The sequence below is a fragment of the Monodelphis domestica genome, chromosome 1 (genome assembly GCF_027887165.1).
Source record: "Monodelphis domestica isolate mMonDom1 chromosome 1, mMonDom1.pri, whole genome shotgun sequence".
Taxonomy (NCBI): domain Eukaryota; kingdom Metazoa; phylum Chordata; class Mammalia; order Didelphimorphia; family Didelphidae; genus Monodelphis; species Monodelphis domestica.
This window is the reverse complement of record NC_077227.1, coordinates 144,652,049-144,676,762: the sequence shown is the minus strand read 5'-3', so window position 1 is coordinate 144,676,762 and position 24,714 is coordinate 144,652,049. Positions and strand designations below refer to the sequence as shown.

Genomic DNA, 24,714 nt, shown 5'->3' with positions numbered 1-24,714 from the left:
GTTAGAAAGATATTCATAAATAACTATCTTTCTAATAGCTCCTTATTTTGCTTTTATTCATATCTAAAGTACTTCATCTAGTTATCACCCAAAGAATTGTGCTTCTGTTAATGGCTTTAGAACACCTTTTCAAATGTCGAGTTCTAGTATTCAATACAATTCAACAAATAGATATTGAGGCTCTGTTATATACAAAGCACCATGCTAGGTGCTGAGGATATAAAGATTTTAAAATGGCATATAGGAAATAAAGTGATGATGAATTAAAAGCCAGCAAGGATTTCACATCCTGCTTTAGAGACTTACTGGCTCTGTGACTTTGAGCAAGTTGAAAACTTCTCTTTTCCCTCATCTGTCAGTCATTAAACATGTATTCAGGGCCTTTCTGTGCTAAGCACTAGAGATAAGACAGTATCAGTTTTCAATGAGCTCATAGTTTATTGGATGATTGGATTCCTTAAAATATAAAGACCCTTTCAACTTTGCATTTATGATTCTGCCATTAAGGAGGCTACATTCTATGGGAGGGACCACAACTTATACACAGATATTCTAGGACTTAGTGACCAAGTTCATACTCACCCTTGGGAGTACCCTTAGGGTATCACAACCATATTGAGGTCTGTTTTTCAGGTATTTCTGTTTTGGTCTGACTGAAACTGGATTTGCTTTTTATTTCAGGTTTCTAAAAAATTAAAGGTATTCATTCATTGGGAATTTTAAAATAAGATTTCTAGTCTATAAAGTGAATCAGACATAAGATCCTAAATGCATTAGTAGAGAAAAGCAGATTTTGTACTCCATATGAATTCTATATTGTAATTATCCTAGTTTAAAAGGGAAAGAGTATCCTTATAGTCCTTATTCATTGAAAAATGGCTATAAATATTATTACTGAATAATGTGCTTGAGAATGAAATTTTGATAAATCTCTAAAAGGTGGTGGTTATTTCTTTTAAATTTGTGAACTAAGAATAGCATGTGTCAAAACATATCTTTCTGAAATAGCTCCAATTCTTCTAATAAATACCCTACCCTACTGGCAGAGACATTTGAGAAAATATTAGAGCTAACATGAAGGGAGGTATTTTGTTTTGTTTTTTCTTTTTAGAAGTTGTATTTTCATAATCTTCTAACTCCATTGATTGTCACCTGAGTACTCTCTCTCATATACCTCATAGACAGACATGCAAACATTCAAATAGCAGTCTTAAAACTCTGAAAGACCATTTACTGTAGAGCCTATGACTGTCTCATTCAGAAGTAGACTTCATAAAATAAAAAGGTGAGGTTTTTCATGTTTATTTATTTTAAGAGATACTGTGGGTAAATCAAGAGAGTCAAATCAACATCCATCCAATTAAATTTCTTATCTCTTTGAGGTTTTATATCAGGGAAAGATAATTGCCTTCTATGTCATCAAGTTTAAAAGTTAGAGATTCCCAAATAACTCTAAATTTTTAATAACTCATTATTTTTCTTGGGCTGTGATGACTTGTAAGAACATTTAGAACCAAAAGACTCAACTTGTGTATGTAAGATAGTTGTCCCTGCAACTTCGCTTCAATTTGTTCACCAAATGTTTAACTTCTTACACAAGTATTGGTGTCTCCAATTTAAAACAGATCTGTTTATGTTTTCCCTTTCAGGGCAACTCCTGAATAAAGCATTTTTACCACTTCCAAAATACATATATTTTTAAGGGAGAGTGGTGCCTAGGCAGGGAATGATTGTTTTTATTTTATTTTTTCAATAAAAGCACAAAGTCTAGACTGTGAGTTGAAGGGAACTGCTATAACATACAATGTAGCATTGTTCTTTTTCTTTGCAGAAAGGAAAAACTCAACTGGTTTCATTAGGAGATGAATTAGACACCTATTAAATAAGCATTATGATTTATTTTTCATTCAAGGCTATCCATAACTATTCAGGATACCCAGCAAAGTTATTGCCCCCAATTTTGTAGTTATTTTCATCATCAACACACCCAATCCCACCTCAACCATCTCTAAGGAAATGAAAATCAGATAGTTTGATATGTGACTTTGTAGAAATAAGAGGTGTGAAATATTGTTTTCCTTTTTTTAAAACCTTTTCCCCTTTGACACAGCCTTAGCTGACTCTAGTTCATGTTGATTATTCCTACAAATGATTGTTTGAGCTCCATCAGACTTGAGAAAAAGCTTGGGACAAGAGTTTAAGCCCTTTGGTAAAGTGAAGGACCATTTGTTTTCCCTAACTATACCTTTAAAAAACTGCTTCCCGTGGCTTTTAAGGTCTTTTGGTGGTTCCATGACTGTTAGTTTTACTCATTTAAAATAAAAGGTGTGGGGGGAAGGAGTAGCCTTTAGAGTTGGCTCAGTTGCCATGGCGAGCAACAACTTTGCTTTATTCCTTTTATCTTCATGTCTTCTGGGTGTGGTATCTACCTGCCTGCATCTATCTGGTTCTTGAGCTTTCCTCCAACTCTGCCTTTTTCAGCATCTCTCCCTCTCATCCTGGAATCAGTTTTTGAGCAGTTCCTAGGATCTTCTGTCCATCCCAAACCAGGTCAAAGCCTCCTCCTTCAATGGTGAGTAGCAGAAAGAGAGAGAGAGAAAGAGAGAGAAATAGAATCTTTTCCCATAGATTCCTCTTTTACATGTGTGCTTGTGTACTTCCTCTTACATAGAAGGAGAATGCTCTTCTGGGATGGGACAAATGGTTGGATAGCTCTGCTCATAGAACTGAACTTTAGAAAAGACTTGGAAAAAGATTTAGAATTGTCCCTGATTCCTGACTCTCCTGGAAGTATTCTGAATTTGAAGGATAATGGGATGCGATATTAATCAGTACTTTGATGTTTTGAGGTCCTTGTACAGCCTCATGAGTGATGATAACAGCGGAAGAAGTCATAATAAGATGTATCTGGTCCAGTCTCTCCATCTAGCTCTATCACTTAGCCTAATCCCTTTGGGACAAAATTATTCTTAAAGAGAGATAATCACATTTAAGTTGGATCTAATGTTGAAAGCTTTGCCCCTAAGGTGTCAACTTGGTTCTCTCAGCCAATACTCAGGAAATAGCATTTCTGCTTTTATTAGCTGGACTTATACCTTCACTCTTGGGTTGGGATTTTGTGAAAATGGGAAAAATTAGTTGCCATTCAGAAAAATGGCATTTAATTTCTTTAGCAAAAGATGGCATGCTCCATATAAAAAAGAATACTCTTTGCTGCTTAAGCTAAAACGTCATTCAGAAAAGACCCTAACCTATAAATATAATACTAGAAATAGAAGAATTTATATTTCCAGATGGGGCATCATAGAACTTAGAGGGTAGTTAGATGTAGATAATTTTGGTAAATTCATATAACCTGTCTCAATTCTGACTTTCTTCTTATTAAGCAATTATAATATGTACTTTTTCATAGGATAACTGTAAGTGAGCTGAATGAAAATAAGGGATAGTACACTGAAAAAATATGAACAGTGTAAGAAAAGATTTGTAAGATTTGAAGAGAGAAGAAGATCTGTTTTTTTTTTTTACAACAGCATACTGTCCATTACTTTCTTTGAGCTCACTAACAGGAATTTATATTATAATGGTAGAGATATTACAAATACTGTGATAATAAGAGATTCTTCTTTTTAATACTTTGTTGTACAAATGATTTCATCAGTGTAGGTATTTCCCATGGTATCTATTAAAACTGAAGGCCAAGAAAATTTGGATAATGTGTCAGGAAAACAATCAGTAAATTTCTCATGAAATTATAGGACTAGATTTTTTTAAGCCATATATCATGATTCTGTTTATACTTATATTGTGGAGGAAAATAATTTGTTAGAGTAATATGCTGTGATTAAAGATGCCAGAAGACAAAAGTTTTGGCTAAGCCTAGGGTCCTGCTGTGAAACTCAAATATAATTATAAAAACTAATCAATTTTCATTTGCTCATGGAGCTCTAATGGCCTTAATCTAGGCTGAGCATCTCACTTTGACAACAGAAGTATAAGCATAACCCCATTTAGAAAATTGATAAGTTTTTCCCTGCTGCAAACTATGCAAATGTCTTTATTCCATGGGAATGGAGCTGAAATTATGTTTATTTTGTTTTTTAGATTTAAATTACTTCAATGTTTTGGGACAAAAAGGAATGTGGTTTTTAAATGTCTTGTGTATCCCTTGAGACTCTTCAAATCTGTTTTATCCTTGCTTTCTTAATAATTCAGAGTTCTATGAAAAATGCTAAGATTTCCTTTATTCAACTATGAAGTAGCATAGTTTTAGATAGTTATTAGGACAACTATTAAGTCAAATTTTAGACTTGAAGAAAGCCTCCAATAAATAAGGTAGACCCTCTGTAGAGGATCAAAGGAAAAGCATCAATTAGAATCACATAGGATAGGAGCTAGAGATGGATTATAATCGTCAGGTATGGAAGGAATCCTCCCATTGAAGAAATCATTAATCTATTGAATTATCAAACATTAGACAAGCTTAAAGACAGTAAGACATGATTTAGGCATTTTGTTTGTTTAAACTGATTTGAGAAATTACAATCCATCCTGGGTTGATAGCTCAGTGTTGGTCTGTGCTTACCTAAATGAAAAGAAATGTGTAATCTACAGATAACAGTTGATTCTCTATGCTAATGGTGGAGAAAGAAGGCACAGATTCAATTTAATTAAAATGAGAGAGTCAGATTAGATGATCTAATTAGGGTCCCTTACAATATGAAGTGCCTACTGTTCATTTGTTCATTAAATGACTATTTGTTAAATGCTTACTATATTCAAAATACTATGCTAGTCTATGGGATAGAGATAGAAAAATATTTAAACATGATCTTTATCTGCCCTTATAGATCTTACAGTCTAGCTTGGAGGACATGAAAAACACATATGTGCAATAGTAAAAAATAACTAGACTGAAGAATAAAATATAGGAACTTAAATGTGGGTAGGTGGGTAAAACTAGAAGAATGAAATCTCATTTCTTAGTACAGAAATCAGGGAAAACTTTCTGGAGGAGATAATATTTGAAGTGGGTCTTAGAGAATGAATAGACCATCCAAAGGCAGAGATGAATGGAAGGGAATTCCAAATGTAGTAAATGGTATAACAAAGGCCCTATATGCCTAGCACTGTCCTAGGTGATTTAAAGAATAAAAAAGAAATGAAACCTCTGATTCATTTTTACTAGCAATGTCTCAGTCTCACTGAGGAGACAGTCCCAACTTTCAATAAGCTTATATTCTAATAGGATTGACAAGCTCATATAAAACAAATGCTGGATAAATATAAGGTTAATTTAAAAATGTATTTAAAAAGTAGTTATATGCAAGATAATTTGGGAAGGAAGGCACTAGAAATTGGTTCAGGGGAGCCAAGAAAGGCTTCCTGTCTGAGTTGTAGAGAAGAGAAAGACTTTTTATAAGAGGGAAATGAGGGGACAGTCTGAGGACTGAGAAAATGACATCAGATATAGCATTTAAAATATCATTGACTGCCATGGATAGAGAGTAGGTTTTAGTTACCTGAAGAGGAGAAAAAATTGAACTGAATTGAAAAGTGAGTGAAATAAGAGGAAATAGAGATAAACATAGACAATTTTTACTAGAAGGTTAACAGTGAAAATGAGGTAAGATATGGATAATAGGTTGAGGGGATTGCAGAGTCAAGTGAAGGTTTAAAGGATCAGCAGACCTAAACTTGATTGTAGGCAGCAGGGAAGAAGCCAGTCGAGACAGAAAGTGACTAATTGGGAGAGAGCAAGCTACCTGAAAAGATAGAAGGGGATGGATTCGAAGTTACAAGGTGTGGGTAGGTCTTGGCTGGGTAAATTAGAGCAAAGAAGGAAATAATGAAGGATAATATGAAGAGTGTCTGAGATATAAAATAGGAGAAAAGGAAGAGGAAAAGATTTTTTAAACCAACTGTATAGAGTATAATAATCAAATAACAATGAATTTTAAAAGTTATCATGCAGTAATAAGATTAGTTAATTTATGATAGGTCTACTCAGCATAATTGCATTACTTCCCCATTCAGCAGCACATGAGTAAAGTCAGAGAAAGTAGATGGTGGGGGTAACTAAAGGTGGTGGATCAATAAGGACCTCCAATAAAAAAGAGAAGGAATTTTTTTTCAAAATTAGAACAGTATATTATTGAGTGGCTTTATTCTACATTCAAGATTGAGATAGGATGAAAATGAGTCAAAGAAGGAGTAATGACGTAGGATAGCACTGAATTAAATGACTTGCTCCTGTAATGAGGACAAGAAGAATTTTAGGAGAAATGAGAAAAAGGAAAAAATAAGAAATCATGTTGAGATAAATTTTAGAATTCATAGGCTCATAGGAAGTGAAACTTATTTGTATGGTGGTGAGATCAAGGATTGTACCATTCTTTAGTGTGGCTAAGGTGGAAATCCTGAGATGAAAAGGTGAAAAGCCTGTAAGTGTCTAAGACCAGATTTGAACTCAGAAAGATGAGTCTTTTAGGGAGGTCTAGCACTCTATCTACTGTGCCACCTTGCTGCCCATCCAATATTTAGAACTCAGTACTTAAATGAACTAGGTCTTCAAGAATATAAATTGATGTCCCCAAGAATAAGAGCAAGGGCTATATGATAGAGATGTAGACTGTAAAAAGAATATGATGAAAGTAATAGTGTTTTGGGGAAAATAAGATGGCCTTAGTGTCTGGGTTAAATTGGAGAGGAGTGAGAGAAAAAGAAAGAGCAATTAGGAAGCTACAGTTGTAATATGGGTATGAGTTCAAGTCTTACACTAGGTAAGGAAAAGAATGGGCTTAGGAGGACTTAGGAATAAGGAAAGATAAGAAGTTGTGTTCAGATAGGGTCTTGACCATGGAAACTGGAAGCGATATTTTACAGACTCTGGCAAGGTATAATACAAATTTCACTTTGGCATATTATGAGAAATCTACACAGATACCATATCCAGACCTTCATTGCACTCCTATAGCACTCATTATTATCTCTCCCATGTGTGGAGAGGATTGGCATGGTATGAGGAAAATAGCAATTCCACTCCAATATTAATTTGCAGAAGCAGCTAAGTGTCTCAGTGGTTACAGCTGCAGTCCTGGAGTCAGGAGGAATCAAATCTGGCCTCAGACATTTCCTAGCTGGGTGACCCTGGGGTGATTCATTTAACTCCAATTACCTACCACTTAACCATTCTTCTGCCTTGGAACTAATATTTGTATTGATTTTAAGACAGAAGGTAAGGATTTAAAATTAGGGTGGGGGGAGTCTGAGGACCTCGGTTCAAATCCACTCTGCTACAGACTACCTATATAGTCATCTCTAGGCCTCCATTTCATATGATTTTAGACCTAGAAGGGAAGTTAGAAATGTTCTGATCTGATCTACTCATTTTATAGATGAGAAAACTGTGAATAAGAAACTAATTTACCCAAGGTCCCACAACATTCTCTTAACTATTTAGCCCTGTCTCTCCCCAGGCCTTAGGTAGGTTCATCTATCAAGGGAAGCAGTTGAGCTAGATAACCTAAAGGCCCAAGGAAGAGAAGAGATCATGAAGCTTCCTGGGCTCCCAAGTAGAAATACAAACACCTTTCTTTATTATTTAAATCCCTCCATTTTCCAGCACCAACCTAATTTCACATTGACTTTTTCTCAGGCATAGTTGATTCCACACCTATATACAATATTCCATCTCCAGCTTCTTTGTCTAGGTGGACATGCCATGAATGTTATGATCACTTTCCTCTATCTCTTGGAATCTCTAGCTCCACTGAATGTTCGCTTCAAGTGCCACCTCCTTCCTGAAGCCTCTCCTGATCTCTCTAATTGTTAATTCTCTCCTTTGCCAAGATTCTTTTATTATCCTCCCTCTGTCTCTGTCTTTCTCTCTCAGCCTCTGTGTGTGTGTGTATGTATGTGTGTATGAATATATGTATTTGCTTATCTGTACCTGTCTATATATACATACATCTTTGTATGTATTTGCTTACCTGTGTCCCCCTTCTAGAACAATGCCAGGAACATTATGAGCACTTACTGAAGCTTTTCATATCAACTCTACTGAATTGAATTGTCTCTAAAATCCCTTCCAGCACTTATGTCTATTGGTCCTTTGATAGGCTATGTTTTCTAGCAGTCTCCACTTGTGAATATTGAACAGAACAGTGGGACATGTCTGGAGCCCCTCTCTGAGAAGACAATTACTCTTTGAGGAAAATGCCTTCTGTTATGCTGATTCAGAGTATTAATAAGTTACTAGTGGGTTGGTTACATACCAATCACTCTACCCACCTGCTCTTTGATGTTACCAGAGTGGGAGATGTGTTCTTGGTGTCCCTATTTTGAACTTGGAATACATTTTGCAAGTTCTGAGGGAAAATGCATTCCAAGTACAAAGAACTGATTTTCAAACAAGATTTGGAATATAACCTAGAAATTACTTATATTGTAATTTATTCATGTGCTTTATCATATCTCCCCAGCTAGAATGTAAGTAAGTAGAAAGTAAGAAATTTTATAGAATGATGTTATCCTGTGTGATGCCTTAGCATGAAGTAGCATATGATAAATAAATGAATGTAGGACTGTTCTCAACCACTCAGATATCACCTCATTTTTTATTTTTAGTTTTGATCCCCTTTAAGTAAGTCCTGATTAAGCAGACATTGTTTCATTGTGGAAAGTCAACCCAGAAGATACTCTATGTTTTTAATTCAAAGAGATTTTGTTTTCCCAATTATATGTAATAATATTTTCCATATATGTTTTCCAAAATTATAAGATCTAAACTATCTCCCTCCCTTCCTTCTCTCCCTCTACTTGGAGAGGGTACGAAATTTGATCTGGGCCATATAAGTATTACCATGTGAAATGTATTTTCATATTGGTCATTGTTGTAAGAGCATACTCATACAAAACCAAAACCCCCAAATAAAACCATAAATACACTGATGTGAAAGATAGTATGCTTTGGTCTGCATCTATCCAACTCCAACAATTTTTTCTCTAGAAGTGGGTAACGGATAATCTATTTAAAGATAATCCAAAGTTGGCTGTAGTTTTACCCCAAAGTGCATTAACCATCATCAACAACAACAAATTATCTCTCTCTAGCCATGAATGGGGCTTTGTATATTGTACTTTGTATGAGCTCAACAAATAGAAACCATAGAAGGACAGTAGTAACTCACTATATCTTATCTCTTCACTCAGTTCATCTCAAAGAAACATTCCTTCTAAGGGAGGCACTCCAAAGTGCAGAGGAAAAGAAAACCAATTTCCTAGAAATCTAAATACTAAATGTTATACTACCTGATTAATTAATCTATAGCAAACTTATCTATCCATTCAGACTGTTAGGTAGCTTCTTTATTAAAATTTTTTTTTCAAAACTAAGAATGGAATCAGTTTGTTTACAATATAAAAGATCTACTAATCAAAGAAAACTTCATTGAATAAGCAATATAAGATATAAATTTGTAGTTATATGAATTCCTAAAACAATGTATCTTCTATCTACACTAATTATAATCTTAGAAGAGGCACTATCCCCATTTTTAGAGGTAGTTTGTCTCCTAGCCTCAAAATCTTAGTATCAAAATCCTCTCTGATTGCTCATTTAATCTACCTTGAATTCTCCTTTATTGTTCAGTAAAAAATAGAGCCCAAATAATTTGAACCTTCAGTCCAATTTTCCCTCCTCTGTACTCTGTTTTCATGAGAGACACAATAAGGCTGTATCAAGGATTTGGTAAGAAGAAACAACAATAAAAATATTCAGAAGGTCTCAGTACACACATCCAGTTCATCTCTTTAATAGATACTGCAAGAGCAGCTCTCTATATATATATAGAAGACTGAATTTAAGGCTGAAAAATCATATTTTAACTCTGACTACAATGCTAATTAGCTATGTAACCCTGAACAAATGATTTTAGCCACTCTGAACCTATTTACTACTCTATAAAATAAGCATAATAACATATTGCCTCTTTTAGAAGATGATATGAGCACTGAATGAGATAATATATGCAAACAGTTTTATACAATGAATCTTAAAGGCTGATCTCACACACTCAGAATTGGAAGAGATCTTTTAGCCCCACTCATAAATGAGCTATAATGCCTTGTGGGATATCACTGACAAATAATGGATGATCATCCAGGCCCTGCTTGAAGATTGCCAGTAGTGGGAACTCAAGATCTTCTGAGGAAGCCAATTTTGCTTTGGGGTGGCTCATATTACTAGGAAATTTTCCCTTGTATCCAGTCAAAATCTACTTTGCAACTTTGATTAGTTGCTTCTAGTTCTGCCCTATACAAACAAGTAGAATAAATCTAACTGATCTGCCATATGATGGACTTTCAAATCTTGGGAGCAAAAATCAAACAAAAACTCTGATCTACCACACCTGAATATTTGAAGATAGCCCATCTCCCTTAAATTTTCTCCATACAAATCAAATGAATTTCATTATCTTGACTATCATGGCCATGATTATTTGGTCAATGTCCTTCCTGAAATTTGATGCCCCAAACTGAATATGATATTCCAGATATGATATGAGCAATCTGGAGTATAGCAGGACTACTGCTTTCCTATTTATGGATGCTTTGCATCTTTTAATATAACTTAAGATTACCTTAGCCTTAAAAAAAAAAAAACAAACCTGCATGGCATGCCTTGGACTCATTGAGTTTTCTAAATGTACACTAAAATTCCTGTCTTTTTCACATCATCTGTTGTTGCCTTGCTACATCTATCATAGCCTATACTTGGGCAGTTGAATTGTGACCTTTACATTTGGTCCTTTTACATTTTATCTTTAATAATGGTACTTGAAACCAAAAAAATTACCTTGAGACCCTTCTTGAGGAGGAGTAAACTGAACATTCTGAAGAAGTAACTGTTTTTCTTCCAAGAAATCTTCCAAGAAATGACAAATTCATAAAAGTGATAAAATGAGAGTAAGGGACAAAGGAAAATATAATAATGGTGACTGATGATTACTTAGTAAGTAGTACATTTGTTGACCTAATAACAATAGAAAAACCTATTGTCTTCCTAGGATACATATGTAAAAAAAAACAAAAACCAACAGAGAACTTCAACAAATTACTATTACCAACTTCTGATGATTCACATGGGCACAAATGAAATTGTCAAAAGAAATCTAAAATCTAAGGCAAGAGATTGATTATATTTTCCTACTCTGGTTAAAAAGATGGTGTCTGAGAATAGAATCTGGCATCCCTTTCCACAGTTTAAAACACAACAATTATAGTTTTCTAGCCAGGTTTAGAGTATACTTAACAAAGGCTGGTAAGAATGTATTTATCTAGTATCTTACAAATCTAATAAAAAGGACTTTAAAATATAAAGGATTGTTGTTGCTGTTTAGGCACTCAGTCATATCTGACTCTTCATGACCTCATTTGGAGTTTTCTTAGCAAAAATACTGGAGTGGTTTGTCATTTCCTTTTCCAGTTCATTTTACAGATAAGGAACTGAGTAAAACAAGGTTAAGTGATTTGCCTGGGGTCACTCAATAAATATTTGAGATCAGATTTGAGTTCATAAAGGTGAACCTTCCTAATTCCAAGCCCAGTGCTCCATCTACTATGCCACCTAGCTGCCCAAAAGGAATAGTTGGTGGTAGACAAATATGTGTATATCCACTAATTAGATATAATAGAAAGCAGATACAGTGAAGGAGGGAAAATAGTAAATGAGATGTCTAGGAATTCATAGGAGACAAAATCCAAGAAAATGAAAAGTAGTAAAATCCATGACTTTAGATGTCTACAAATGTGCCTCAAGTGTAGGCAACAAGCTAAGGGAACTAAAGATCCTAAAGCAAGATGACAAATTTGTCCTCATAGTAATAATGAGAACTTAGATGATATTCATGGTAATTATATAGCCCTGAATGAGTCTACTTCATTCAAAAGTAATAGATGAGATAAAAGGCTCTGGTGATGGAGAAGCATTAAAGGAGTATATGAAGAAGACATGCACCTGAAGAAATCCAGAGGTAGAAGAAGCATTTGAGGCAGAAACAGCAGCAGTTTTGTCGGAGTAGAATACAGAAAAGGAAAATGGGTCAAGAATTTAGGAAGTAGATCACAAGCTTGACATAGAAACATAACATAGTAGTGATAGGAAACTTCTATTACCTGGACATTTTCTGGAGCTGTCTCTTCGACAAAAACATAAAAGATGCTAACTTGTTGATATGATTTAATGATATTTCCATCCTTCAAAAAGTAGAGAAACCAACAAGAGGAATTTTTTAAAAATTCAAATTCTCACTAACAGGGAAAACTGGTTGCTGGAATAAAAATGATAGTAACCTTAAAAGAAGTAATTGCTCCCTCCTGAAGTTTATGTTAGAAAAGAAAAACCAAGGAATAGTGTGGTATGCATTCTAGTTTTGGGGAAAGATGCTTTTAAGGGGTTGAAAGAAAGATTAGATATAAGGGCTGCTACAGATTAAAATTCTGTGGGGGAAGTCAACCCAAGAAAGATGATGGGAAATTCTCAGAATTAAATTCTGAACTAGCAAGGAGGAACAGTTTTGTTGGACAGAGGAGAAGTGCGTTGCTTGAGTAGACTAGTGTTGGTACAGAGGAAATGTACCAATTTAGATTTTTTTTATAAAAATAAATACATAAAAAGACACAAAAGAGAAAGTAACAGAAGTGCTAAAGATCTGAATGAGCTGAGACTCACAAAAGTATAAAAACATTGAAAAGTGTTTTTAAGCTATTTGGGGGGAAAAAAGAGAAGAAAGGATAAAAGAAGGAATACAACTATCATTTGGGGTGGATGGGATAATGATAGCTGACAATAAAGGGAAAGCATAACCATTTAACTTTTTATTTCTGATTTTTCTGCAAAGGAGAATGACCTTTGCACAGGAAATGACAACAAAAATAGCTCTCTGGGAGGTGATCCCCAATTTAAGCAAGTAGACTTAGGCAATAGAACAACTGACTACCTCTGATGAATTCAAATCACCTGAGTCATATGAATTATCTCCTAGTAGGCTAAAATAACTGGCAGGTATGATTACTGTTATTTAAAGATTTTAGATAAGATTAAAGATTTTTAAATTGTGGAGAGGAAAAATAGGATTGTTTTTCCAAAAAATGATAATAAGTTCTATAAACCATAAACCAATGAACTTGAATTTGATTCTGAGAAAACTTTAGAATAAGTCTTTTTATTTTATTTTATTTTTTTGTTTAGAATAGATCTTTTTAAAGGGTTCAGGACATTTAGAAAAGGAAATGGTAATTACAAAGAGCCAGCATGGCTTCATCCAAAACAGGTCATGCCAAGTTAACCTTTTTTTTTTCTTTTGACAGTTACTAAACTGGTAGAACAGGGTACTATTACAGATAAAATTTGCTTAACTTTAGCAAAGCCTTTGCTGAATTATATTCTTGTGGAAAAGATCAAGAGATATTAGCTAAGTTATAGTATTATTGAATGGATTTGAAACTGGTTGAATCACTAGACTCAAAGAGCATTTGTTAACGATCCATAATGTTATCTTAACCCTCTTGACAGGAGGTCTCCAATGGATTGTCCCAAAGATTTTTGTTATTTAATATTTTTATCAGTGTGATATAGTTAAAGGCATTAAGGACATGTTTATCAAATAAGAATTGGGTATATTATAGCAGCAACGTCTTGTTTTTTATGGTTTGGACTAGATGACCATTGAAGTGCCTTCCCATTATGAAATTCTATGACTCTGTGAAATTTGGCACATTACTTTAATCTGTAAGTATCTTTTTTAGAACGTTTTAAATTTCTTATCCAACATGTTAGTGGTCCTTCCAAGTTTCATGACATCAATCAGTTTGATAAGATTGCCATCTATGTATGCCTTGATCTAAATGACATATAAATATTTAAACTGATCCTTTGGTTTACATTATTTGTCATTCAGCTAGTTCCAAATATACCTTATCATACTATCATGTAGCCCTCAAGTTTCATACTGTATAATGAGCAACTCTGTCACATGCCTCACTAAATTCAGACATTCCACATCTTCTTTCTCTTGATTTACCAGTTTAATAATCCTGTAAGAAAGGAAATTAAGTTAATCCAGGCAAAATCTATCCTTCCTGTATAAGCTGATTAGTTCCTTGTGTATCTACTTCAGTCTCCTTAAACAAATCCCATTTTTGTAGCCCTTGGTGATCACCATTTTGCTTAATAGTCCCAATCAATCTAGAGTTTTTGCCACTAATTAAAGTAATTAGTCTGTGGTTTAAATACTCCTTATTTTCCTCTTTATTGGAAATCTGCACATTTGCCCATCCAATCTTGTGGAAGTATTCCCACTCACCATAGTTTTTATTAAATCACCCAAAATAGTTTGGCAATCATATTTTCAATCCTTACATTATCTGGATGTGGTTCAGCCAGTCTTGGTAACTTGAATTTAATGAGGAAAGCTAAATTCTTTCCTACTACTTTCTCAAATTTCTTGGGTTTCAAAATACTGTTAACTATCCTTATTCTATCCTGCTATCTCTGAAAGTCATTGTCCTCATTAAAGAATAATTACTTCAGTGTGCTAAACAAGGATTTTTTTATTTCATCAATAATGGTACTCCTACCAGTGAATATTATAACTCCTCTATAGCTTGAAAGATGCTTAAGAAGTGTTGTTGACTGTATTATCCTATGGACTCTTGGTGATATATCTCCAAACTTAGTCTGATCTATAGATAGGAGGCATACTGTCACTTGTACACTAAATCATTATTTAAAATTTTCCATCTAGGTAAACAGAAGTTCAATAAAAGTTGGTTGATTATGTTTTCTTCATATCATTCATTATCATCTATCCTTAGTTTCATCGTTTTCATCTCTAATTTTCCTCTTGTTACCAACATTTTAAATGGGGTTTTTTTCTGTCCTTCATATTTATAACCAGCCATTCCATGAGAAGCTCACTCTCAATTTTAGCATGCCTAAAATTATTCCCACAAGTTTATACCATTTCTTTATTTTTATCCTTAGTTAATAGTCCTTGCTTCCAATTTCTGCTTGACTTTTGAATTTCTAAATTGGATCAATGAGTTCCCTTTGTATACATATGGGTGTCTCTCTTTGGTATCACTTATGTTATCAGAATTTTGTTCATAAGAACATCTCCTTTTTTAGTCTGCTCCCCCTATGAAATTGGAGTTCATATAATCCTACTTTTTCCTCTTAATTTTATTCTCTCAAATCTAGGGTATACATTGGATTATGCCTGATTTCCCTGTCCTATCTATTGTGGACTTTATTATAGAATGTTCATTTTCTCTCAAAGTTTCCATGACTTGTTCTTTAGCAGTAAGTTTCTTCTTATTGGTTGGAACCAGGTCCGAATGAGTTATCACCTACATTACTTCTTCTACTTCCTAAAATTTAAATTATCATTAAAGTAAGTAAAAAACTCATCAGCTCCTCTGCTTAATATAGGGAAGCTCAAAGAGGTGCCCTGGTAAATTAAATCTCCCAATTCTATAATACTATGTTTCTCTTTCAGGTTTGTGATTTGTTTCTTGAACTTTTATCTACTTTGTATCATATTATTGCTTTTGAAGTGCTCACACCACAATATTGTTTCTCTTTCTTTTGACCCTTAGCCCAATTTTCCCCAAATATTTCTCCCCACCCTTTCATAGATTTCTTTTCAGGAGTATATAGCTTTTCAGAATTTTATGTAATAGATTCATTTTGAATAAGGTATGCCCTTCCATGGTCACATTCCATTTATAAACCCCATTTCATCAAATCATAGCAATACCTACAAAATCAACCTCATTGAGTTACAAACAATATATTTTCCCTTGCTTATTTTCCATAGTCTTCACATTTGTGGATTGATATCTAGAGCCATTCATTTTATTACTATACCTCTTCTTGGATATTGTTTCCTGTGAATTACAGGTCCTCTCCATTGATAGTCTTTTTCTTATGTTATACTTGCTATCAATTCTATTATAACTGTTGGTGGATAAGATGCAAGATGTCCTTTCTCTCCCTCCATTTTAAATTTAAAACTCTTTTGTTCAACTCCATAAGTATCCTGGAAAATATACTTTTTTTAGCAGCTCTGATTAGATTCCACACTGTCTATTCAGGCTTTAAATCTTTGATGACCCATGTCTTTTAAGACATTATTAAAAATAATAGCTTACCTGTCAATGTAAGTTATTACCATTAAGCTATTAATATTACTACACAATACTATGAAATGAAAATTGCTCTTCTGAGAGTTGACCCTGGGGCCCTGAAAGATCCTTTTTCATCAAAGATTCATTTATGTTCAGCAGTCTGCTCTTACAAAGGTAAGAAAGGACTAATACATTATAGACAGATTTTCAATAACAAAAGAAATGTAAGTTGGGGATTGTCTGTAATTCTTTTGAATTCCTTCTGAAAGCTTTGAATACAATATTCATTTAATAGAGAGAGAGAATAGAACTTCAGAGCCAGATGGGATCTTATCCTCTTGCTTACCTAATATTATAGACAAAGAATGAGATGGAAAGGTTAAGTGACATGACCGGTTCATGCAGCTTTAGTGGCAGTCAGAACTAAAAACTACATCTTGCTTCTCCTACTTTATCCATTATATCACACTATGGCACACAAAAGGATGGGACCATCCTTAAAGGTGCCAAGTTAGGGTGATATTGAGGAGAGAAAGAGGATGGGAAGATGTTAAGAGCTATAAAGGACCATAAAAGATTATAAAATCACAAATGATTTGAACTAAAAAGAGAACTTAGACATCATCTAGACTATGAAGAGATGAGGAAACCAAGGCATAGAGAAATGAAGTTACCCATTCACTAGTAGGATGCTTCTTGTACCCTTCTTCATCTCTGAAAATGTTGTTGTGTGAATGTAAAGGAATCCAGAATACTATAAACCCCTAGGGTTTTTCCCCTTTAAATTTAGAAGTATTGTATCTTTGACATTATGTTTGCCTCTTATTTAAGGAAGAAAAGACAACATATTGGAGGGAAATAGAAACTCAAGTAGCAACTGACTAATGGTCTTCCAGCTCTTGGAGAGCAATTATCTAGACTTTTGACTAGTTTTTCTCTTCATTGATATGTGGAAATGACCTGAAAAAAGAATACAAGTTCAGTAAAATGTGACATGAAATCAACTTGAATATAAAAGGGATTCAACTCTGGCATATATTTGCAAAAGAAATATCATTTCTTTATCATTCAAGATCCTTTTAAAATAAATTAACCTATTATATCTCTTCGAATCTTCTTCGACAAGATTACATGGAATAATTTTTCACTAATTAGTCAGAGAGAGGTGTCCTAGACTCAAAGGATAACTCGAAGGGGTTTGACCTCAGCTAAAACCGATCATTCCCAAATGGGGAACTGTAATTACAATTCTGTCCTCATTCAGTCTTGAGTGACAACTCAAGTGGTATTCACATTTCTAGCATCAAGAGATGGGCCACTTAACCTACTGGGGTCCTTTCTAGCTCTTTGATTCTGATTTTATATATACAGAATGCCAAGTTTGTGCATCATGGCAGCTAGATGCCCCAGTGGATAGAGAACTGGACTTGAAAACAGGAACTCATCTTCATAGGTTCAAATCTGGCCTCATACACTTACTAGCTGTGAGACCCTGGACAAATCACTTAACTCTGTGGATTTGTTTATCTTCATCTGTAAAATGATCTGGAGAAGGAAAGAGCAAACCAGTTCAGTCTCTTTGCCAAGAAAACCCCAAACGGTGTTAGGAAGAGTTGGACCTGACTGAACAACAACAACAAATTGTGCATGATACAAGATGCATGATTTTCTGTTCTTTCATGTTCTTAGAATTTCCTTCTAACTGAGTTGCTTTTGTTAGCATGATGGAATCATTTCTCCCATGTTCACTAATTCCCCCTTCAAATGAGTAAATAGGATTCAATTTGATTGCATTATCCATTTACTTCAAATTAAAGACTAGGTGCAGGTGCTTAACTATTTGATAGGTTGTGATACAATTTCTGATATGGGCCTATTCATTTCTCTCTCTCTCTCTTTTTTTTTAATTAAAATGAACCATGACCTTTTTGTTTCCTAGTGAGTGATGGATGTTGATATCTGTCTGTATTATTTATTTGTGAAATATTTGTGGTTCTGAGTCATTGGTGTTAGCCTTGATAACACAAGGTACTTCAAAGCCTGATATTTGAGGGCTTTTTTATTTGCATTGTTCTTCTGGACTTCCACAAAAGTCCTACTTAGAAGTCTTATCATTGCTTGGGAATGAACCTAAATTCTTGAAGTTTTGCTAGTGAAATAGAAGCTCCAGCAGGCCCCCAAAATCAGAAAGATAAGAGGTAGCAAAGTGGTTCTTTAGATAGAGAGCCAAACCTGGAGATGGCAGGTCCTGGGTTCAGATCTGACCTCGGACACTTCCTAGCTGTGCACCCCTGGGTAAGGCACTTAATCCCCATTGCCTAGACTTTATCGTTCTCCTGCCTTAGAACTAATACACACTATTGATTATTGATTCTAAGAAAGAAAGTTCCAAAAAAAAAAAAAAGACAGACAGACTACAGTCTTTGAGTATAGTTCAAGGAGATATCTTCTTTGGAAGGATTAGCCTCAATAAATTCAGGGGGATCATCACCAGATTGTGTTCCAGAGTGGTGAAGTTAAGAGATATGGGAATATATATTTATACTAACATATATAATGTATATATAGCATCTATTAAGACTTGATCATCATTAATCCCCAAATGTTGATATGTTGTGTGGGGAGGCAATAGTTATGATTATTCCAGCCTCCATTTCACTTCAACACAAATGCTTTTAATTCTACAAATCAAGGCTTACCCTGAGAATAAACCAAACCCACAAATGATGTACATCTGAACAAACCTCTTATGGACTAATGAGGATTTGATCTGGACATACCTTTAAACTACTCCTACTCTCTTATGATCATGTTTTCCACTCATAAGCTGTCTGTCTTTCTTCTCAGAAATTTCCAGAGACCAAAAGTGTTGTCATTGGTGCTGGCATTTTGACAGGAATGCTGAACCTGGTATCAGATAGATTCCTAAGCTTGACTCTGACGTCAGACACTTATTAGTTGTGTGACCCTGGGCAAATCACTTAACTCTATTGGCCTCATTTTCCTCATCTGTATAATGTGTTGGAGAAGGGAAATGGCAAACCATTCCAGTATCTTTGCCAAGAAAACCCCAAATGAGATCACAAAGAGTTGGACACAACTGAAATAACTGGACAACAGCAGCAATAAATAAATTACAAATTAATGACTAAATATATACATGGAGTAAATGAAATTATGTCCATATAGAGATTTGTGCCTTTAATTAAAATCTTAATTACATACTTTTCTCATTATTCCAAGAAATTATTGAGATAACAGAGTCCCTTTGCCTTCTCAGTTATATAATTTGGCATTATTATATAAAAACAAACCTTCACTAAAATCTTACTTTGTGTCTTATCATGGGTATGGAGGTGACCCTGGGCTGTCAAAGACCAGGGGCAGTTTTTGGCAAGCCTGCCAGACTGGATGGCTTTCAAGTATTGGCCTGATCTGTTGTCTGTTGTGTAAAGACCAGCCTAGCTAAGTTTATCTAGGTGACAAATTATATTTGGCCATAGCAACTTGGGAAGGAATGACTGCAATCTGAATTGATGCAGGAAGTACCCACACTGTGGAAGTTTGAGAACTTTGGAAGTATTGAAATAAGCATGTCAACTAAATTCTGAAATTAAGAATTTTGTCTTGTAACTGATGACTGTTTTGAGACTATCTAGGCGATAATGTCTATGTTTCCAAAATTAGATGGCGATTTTAACTGTTTCCAAAGGAAAGATTGTCCCACCTATAAGTTCATAGCCTCATAGACTTTAGAGCTGGCAGGGGAACCTTAAAGGTCTTCAAAACCCACTTTCTTATTTTACAGATGAAGAACATAAGACCCAGAGAACTTAAGTCATTTGCCCAGTTACAAAAGTAGTAAATACAAGAACTGGAATTCCAACTCAGTTCTTCTGACTGAGGATTCTATGTCTATTTCATAATACTATACTTCCTCTCTCACAAGGGTAAAAATTATGACTACATTAAAGAAACTAGTATAACACCTAAAAAAATAATATCACAGACTCACAGAGTTGGAGTTGGAAGGGATTGTAGAGATCATTGAGTCTAACCCTCTCATTTTATAGATGAGGAAACTGAGGCTTGGGGAGTTGAAGTGAACTTGCCTAACATCATACAGATAGTGTCTAAGGTAGGATTTAAACCCAGATTCTCCTGACTCTAAGCATAGTACTCTTTCCACTACAAATTGCTGCCTCTTTCATACATATTATAATCATATTGCAGTAGGTTGATCTTTTTTTAGGCATTGGCATTCATTGGATTCCTTTGGTTGGTTAAACATTAGTTCTATTTATTCAGTCTTTAGGCAGAAACTTTTGTGTTGCCTTGCTTGTTTGTTTGAAGTTTCTAACTTATGGAACTGGGGGAAATAAAGCCCTTTTGAATCCCTTTAAGACATCTGGTTTCACATAAAGAGCTAACATCATTCAAATAATATTTCTATGGTATAATGAAAATCACAAGAATTACCAGAAACTTTGGCTTGTTGATACAATTTCTGAGTCACATTAAGGTTTCTGTTTGTAGTTTACTTTGATATAGAGTGGTATGCATTAAAAAAGTGTAAAAAATGGGGCTATCAGTTGTTTTATTACTATGTTTTTAGTTATAGAAACCTGTTTCTGAGTTCTCTGAAAAATAATAGATTATCCCCAGTCAGTCGATTGGGGTGGGGGTAGGGGGTTCCCTCTTCATGCCCTACCTGACTGCATCTCCTTCCCCACTTTTTTCCTTATTGCATGAAAAATAATTTACCTGGATGTGTACAACATGGTAGTGGGTTGAGAATCTCTCAAAAGCTTTCCAAGTCTGTTCTCCATCTGTCATGGTGGGTACCACTAAACAACAAACATAAGCAGTAAAACTTTGGAGGAGGCAATGAAAGGAGCCAGCATCTCTAAATCAATTGGTGGTATATGCAAATCATGTTTTCAAATATTTACAGATTCTCAGAGGGAATTACATCACTGTTTATAACTATTTTGATTGTTTTTTATGACTAAAGCAAAATGGAGCCAAACGATGTAATTCCTAAGAGCCTCCAAGCATATGTTTACAAACCTCCCAAGAGGGAAATCTGGGGCATAATAGCAAAACTGCTCCCTCTAATAAATTTTGCATTAACAACATGGTAGGGGAATTATTAACATGATGGTGGGTGGTGGTTGTTTATATAGCAAAGAATGCAATCTTTCTTCATTTTGAAAATCTTGATTGTTAAAGACCCAGAATCTATGAAGATGTGAAAAAAATGTTGAGGCAGAATGGGTAGATTTGTGCCACAGGAATTTAAGTGTAGTATTTAGATTGAATTTCATTTTAGCCAGTTGTTTTGTCTGGAGAACACATTAGATAATGCATATGGAAACAAGTCTCATGTAACTGATCTGTCAGATTTCTTCTTGAATATGAAAACTGCAATGAGTTTATAATATAAATCAATGGTGTCAAACTCAAATAGAAATTGGAATCAATAAATTGTGATTAAGGATCTCTACAACTGCATATTGACTTAGAAATCCACATATTAACATTTTACATGTTCTATTATAGTTTTGCTTAGTTAAATGTTTCTCAGTTACTTTTAATCTGGTTCAGGCCACAGTTGGGAGAGGTGAATGCCACCATGTTGCTTTGTGTCTGACACCTCTGTTGCCTTTTCATTTTCTTTCCTTATTAGGAGAACAAAAGAAAGCCAGGAAAATGGGGCTTTAGTCCAACTTGTGGAGGGAGTATATTTTCTCTGTAGGATACTTCTAGCCATTTATTGATTCTTGGGTCATGATAGAGTAAGAAGGAATAGTACCAACAAATGTCTCTTCTTTTCTTTCTGTCACCTCACACCTTTCCTCAGTCATTTTTTTTAATCTACCATTTTCTTGTGTTCCAAGCCACACTTTCTTCAATAGCAGGACCCACAACTCTAAAATCCAATCCTTAAATGAGGTTTGTGGTACAATTGTATCTTCATCACAAACCCTTTAGTAAGAAATACTAAAAAGTATGATCACCACTTAGATCGAAGTGGGGCACACCCTTACACACAAAAAAAACTTCTCAAACCTCTAGCCCTCAAAAATAGAAAAACAATTGTTTTATAATCCTGCCCTCTGTGAGCTAAAATGTATACCTCAGTCTTGTCTTTGGAGAGGCAAAAGGGAAGGAGTAAAGGCCTCAGGTTCAAGCAGTAGAATCATGATTCCTATTTGAACACGTGAACAGTTTGCCTTATTGGCAGCTCTCCTGGGTGCCCTGCCCAAGTCTTTTTCCTTTGATGCTTCTTCCCCAGACATAGCAGACCAGTAATACTTTAGAGAACTGCCCCACTCTGTGGGCTTCTCCTTAAACTGATCAGATTTCTTAGATGGATGCAGAGAATTCACACAAGAGAATGAGCATTCAGAACACCACAAGACCATCATGGCTATGTCACTGTGATGAAGCACCATTGTCCTTCTCTCACACATTTATGTGCTATTCTTCACTCTGCCCAGCAGAATAGTGTTAGCCATCTTCCACTATGAGTAGTCCTATCCTCTTCATAACATGGTTGATTGCCAGCCTCTTGGATGGGATTCTTTAACTGTGTCTTTAACTGGAGTCAGCACCAGTGCACTGCTGCCTGCTTTTCCTATTTGGGAACCACCTCTTACCTTCTTGGTGATGACATCTATAGGAAAATTCCAACATTAAATATAGAAAAAGCTTTGTGTGCTGTTTCCCACCGTGAGATACAAGGATATCACTTGCATGCTTGCTTGCTGCTAATACCTCTAGGACAAAAACTCAGGAAATGGGAGAAAGTCTAAAATACTTATTTTCCAGAGTGGGATACAAGGAGATCATCCTTTGGAGGTCTCCAGGGCCAAAAAGTATCCCTTATGTTTTATTTCATACATATCAATGCAAAAATTGAACTTAATAGGCTTGACCCATCAATCAATCAATTAATAAGAATGTATTAAATCCCAAAAGAGATAATTTATTAAATCCAAAAAGTGATAAAAGATGCCACATCCTTTGGTGGGGCATAATGTGGAGGGAGGGATATATTTATAAATATTTACACAATTGAAGAAGGTTGTTTAAAATGACAAGTAATATAGGTTAAAAGGAGTAGATGCTGGGGAAAAGAATAGTATAGGACATAGGGATTATTTTGTGGATGGGAATGAAAGGAGAACAAGTTAGAGCATTGAGGATATTATTTTTTTAAAAAATTTTTAAGGATGGAAGGCCATGAGTGTAAAAGGAACTGATTTATCAAAGTTGAAATTAATAAGATGCTGGAGAGATTCTTAACAAAAATATGGGGAAGTTAATCTCTTTAGGCATACATATATAAAGAGAATGCTTCATTCCCCCCCCCCCTCTCTTTGTTTCTACAGAATTATTCCCATTGAACAAACTCTACGGACAACAGCCCTGACAAATGCCTGTGCAGACCATTTTGACCAACGAGTGGTTTTTCTAGAACATGTTGTGGTTCGACTTTCTATCTCACACCCACGGCGAGGAGACCTTCAGATTCACCTGATTTCTCCCTCAGGAACCAAGTCTCAACTTTTGGCAAGGAGGTAAAAATTCAAGCTGTGCTTGAGAGGTGTGTGGTATCAGTCAGTATTTACAGCTGCAGATGACACTAGTCAGTTTTGAGTACAGAATGTCCCTAAAAGAACTCTCACTTAGAACAAAAAGAGTAAAACCTGCTCCACATGATTTCCGGTCTATCAGTTTCTCTCTCATTTTTGTTGTTGTTGTTGTTCCCAAGCAACTACAAGTGTAGTGTGTAGGGTTTGTTTGTTTGTTTTTTATAACAACATAGAGCAGTGGATAGAGTGCCAAGCCTGAAGTTAGGTAAAATCATCTTCCTGAGTTCAAATATGACCTCAAATACTTACTAGCTGGGTACCCCTGGGCAAATTACTTAACATTCTCCCTCATTTTCCTCATCTGTAAAATGATCTGAAGAAGGGACATGGCAAACCACTCTAATATCTTTGTCAAGAAAACCCCAAATGGGATTACACAGAGTCAGATACAATTGAAGGACTGAACAACAACAAAAAAGTTTCAAGTATCTATATCTGTTTTGATATATGTATCCATATATTTGTATGTATGCATAAGCATCCATGAATACTAGATAGATAGATAGATAGATAGATAGATAGATAGATAGATAGATAGATAGATAGATAGAAAGAAAGAAAATGTCATCTATTTTTTTAAAGTCCTGGAGACAAACTATTTTTTATTCTTCCTTGGAAAACATTCAATGCAAAAAAAGAAGGGAATATGTTTAGTGGAAAACGTTGTAGAATAGTCTTTATGAATTTAATTGCACGTGAGATATGCTTTAGAGTGATTTTTAGCCATATATTCTTTTGGAATTTTAATTGAAGACCTCCATAGTCACATTTTATTTCTCTTCTTTTCCAGCATTTAATTGAATTTTAGAGCTTGAATGTACTGGAAAGATTTGTTTTGGAGACTGTTTGTTTTGGGGGTGAG

At 34.9% G+C, this 24,714-nt stretch overlaps 1 protein-coding gene across 1 annotated transcript in view; it reads left to right on the top strand.

The window, feature by feature from the left end:
• Positions 1-24,714, top strand: part of PCSK6 (proprotein convertase subtilisin/kexin type 6) — a 258,521-nt gene that overhangs the window by 133,832 nt on the left and 99,975 nt on the right. Inside the window, exon 12 of the mRNA XM_001373227.5 lies at positions 23,589-23,777. Within this exon, the coding sequence (XP_001373264.1) occupies positions 23,589-23,777 (189 nt within the window). The remainder of the gene's footprint in view (positions 1-23,588; positions 23,778-24,714) is intronic.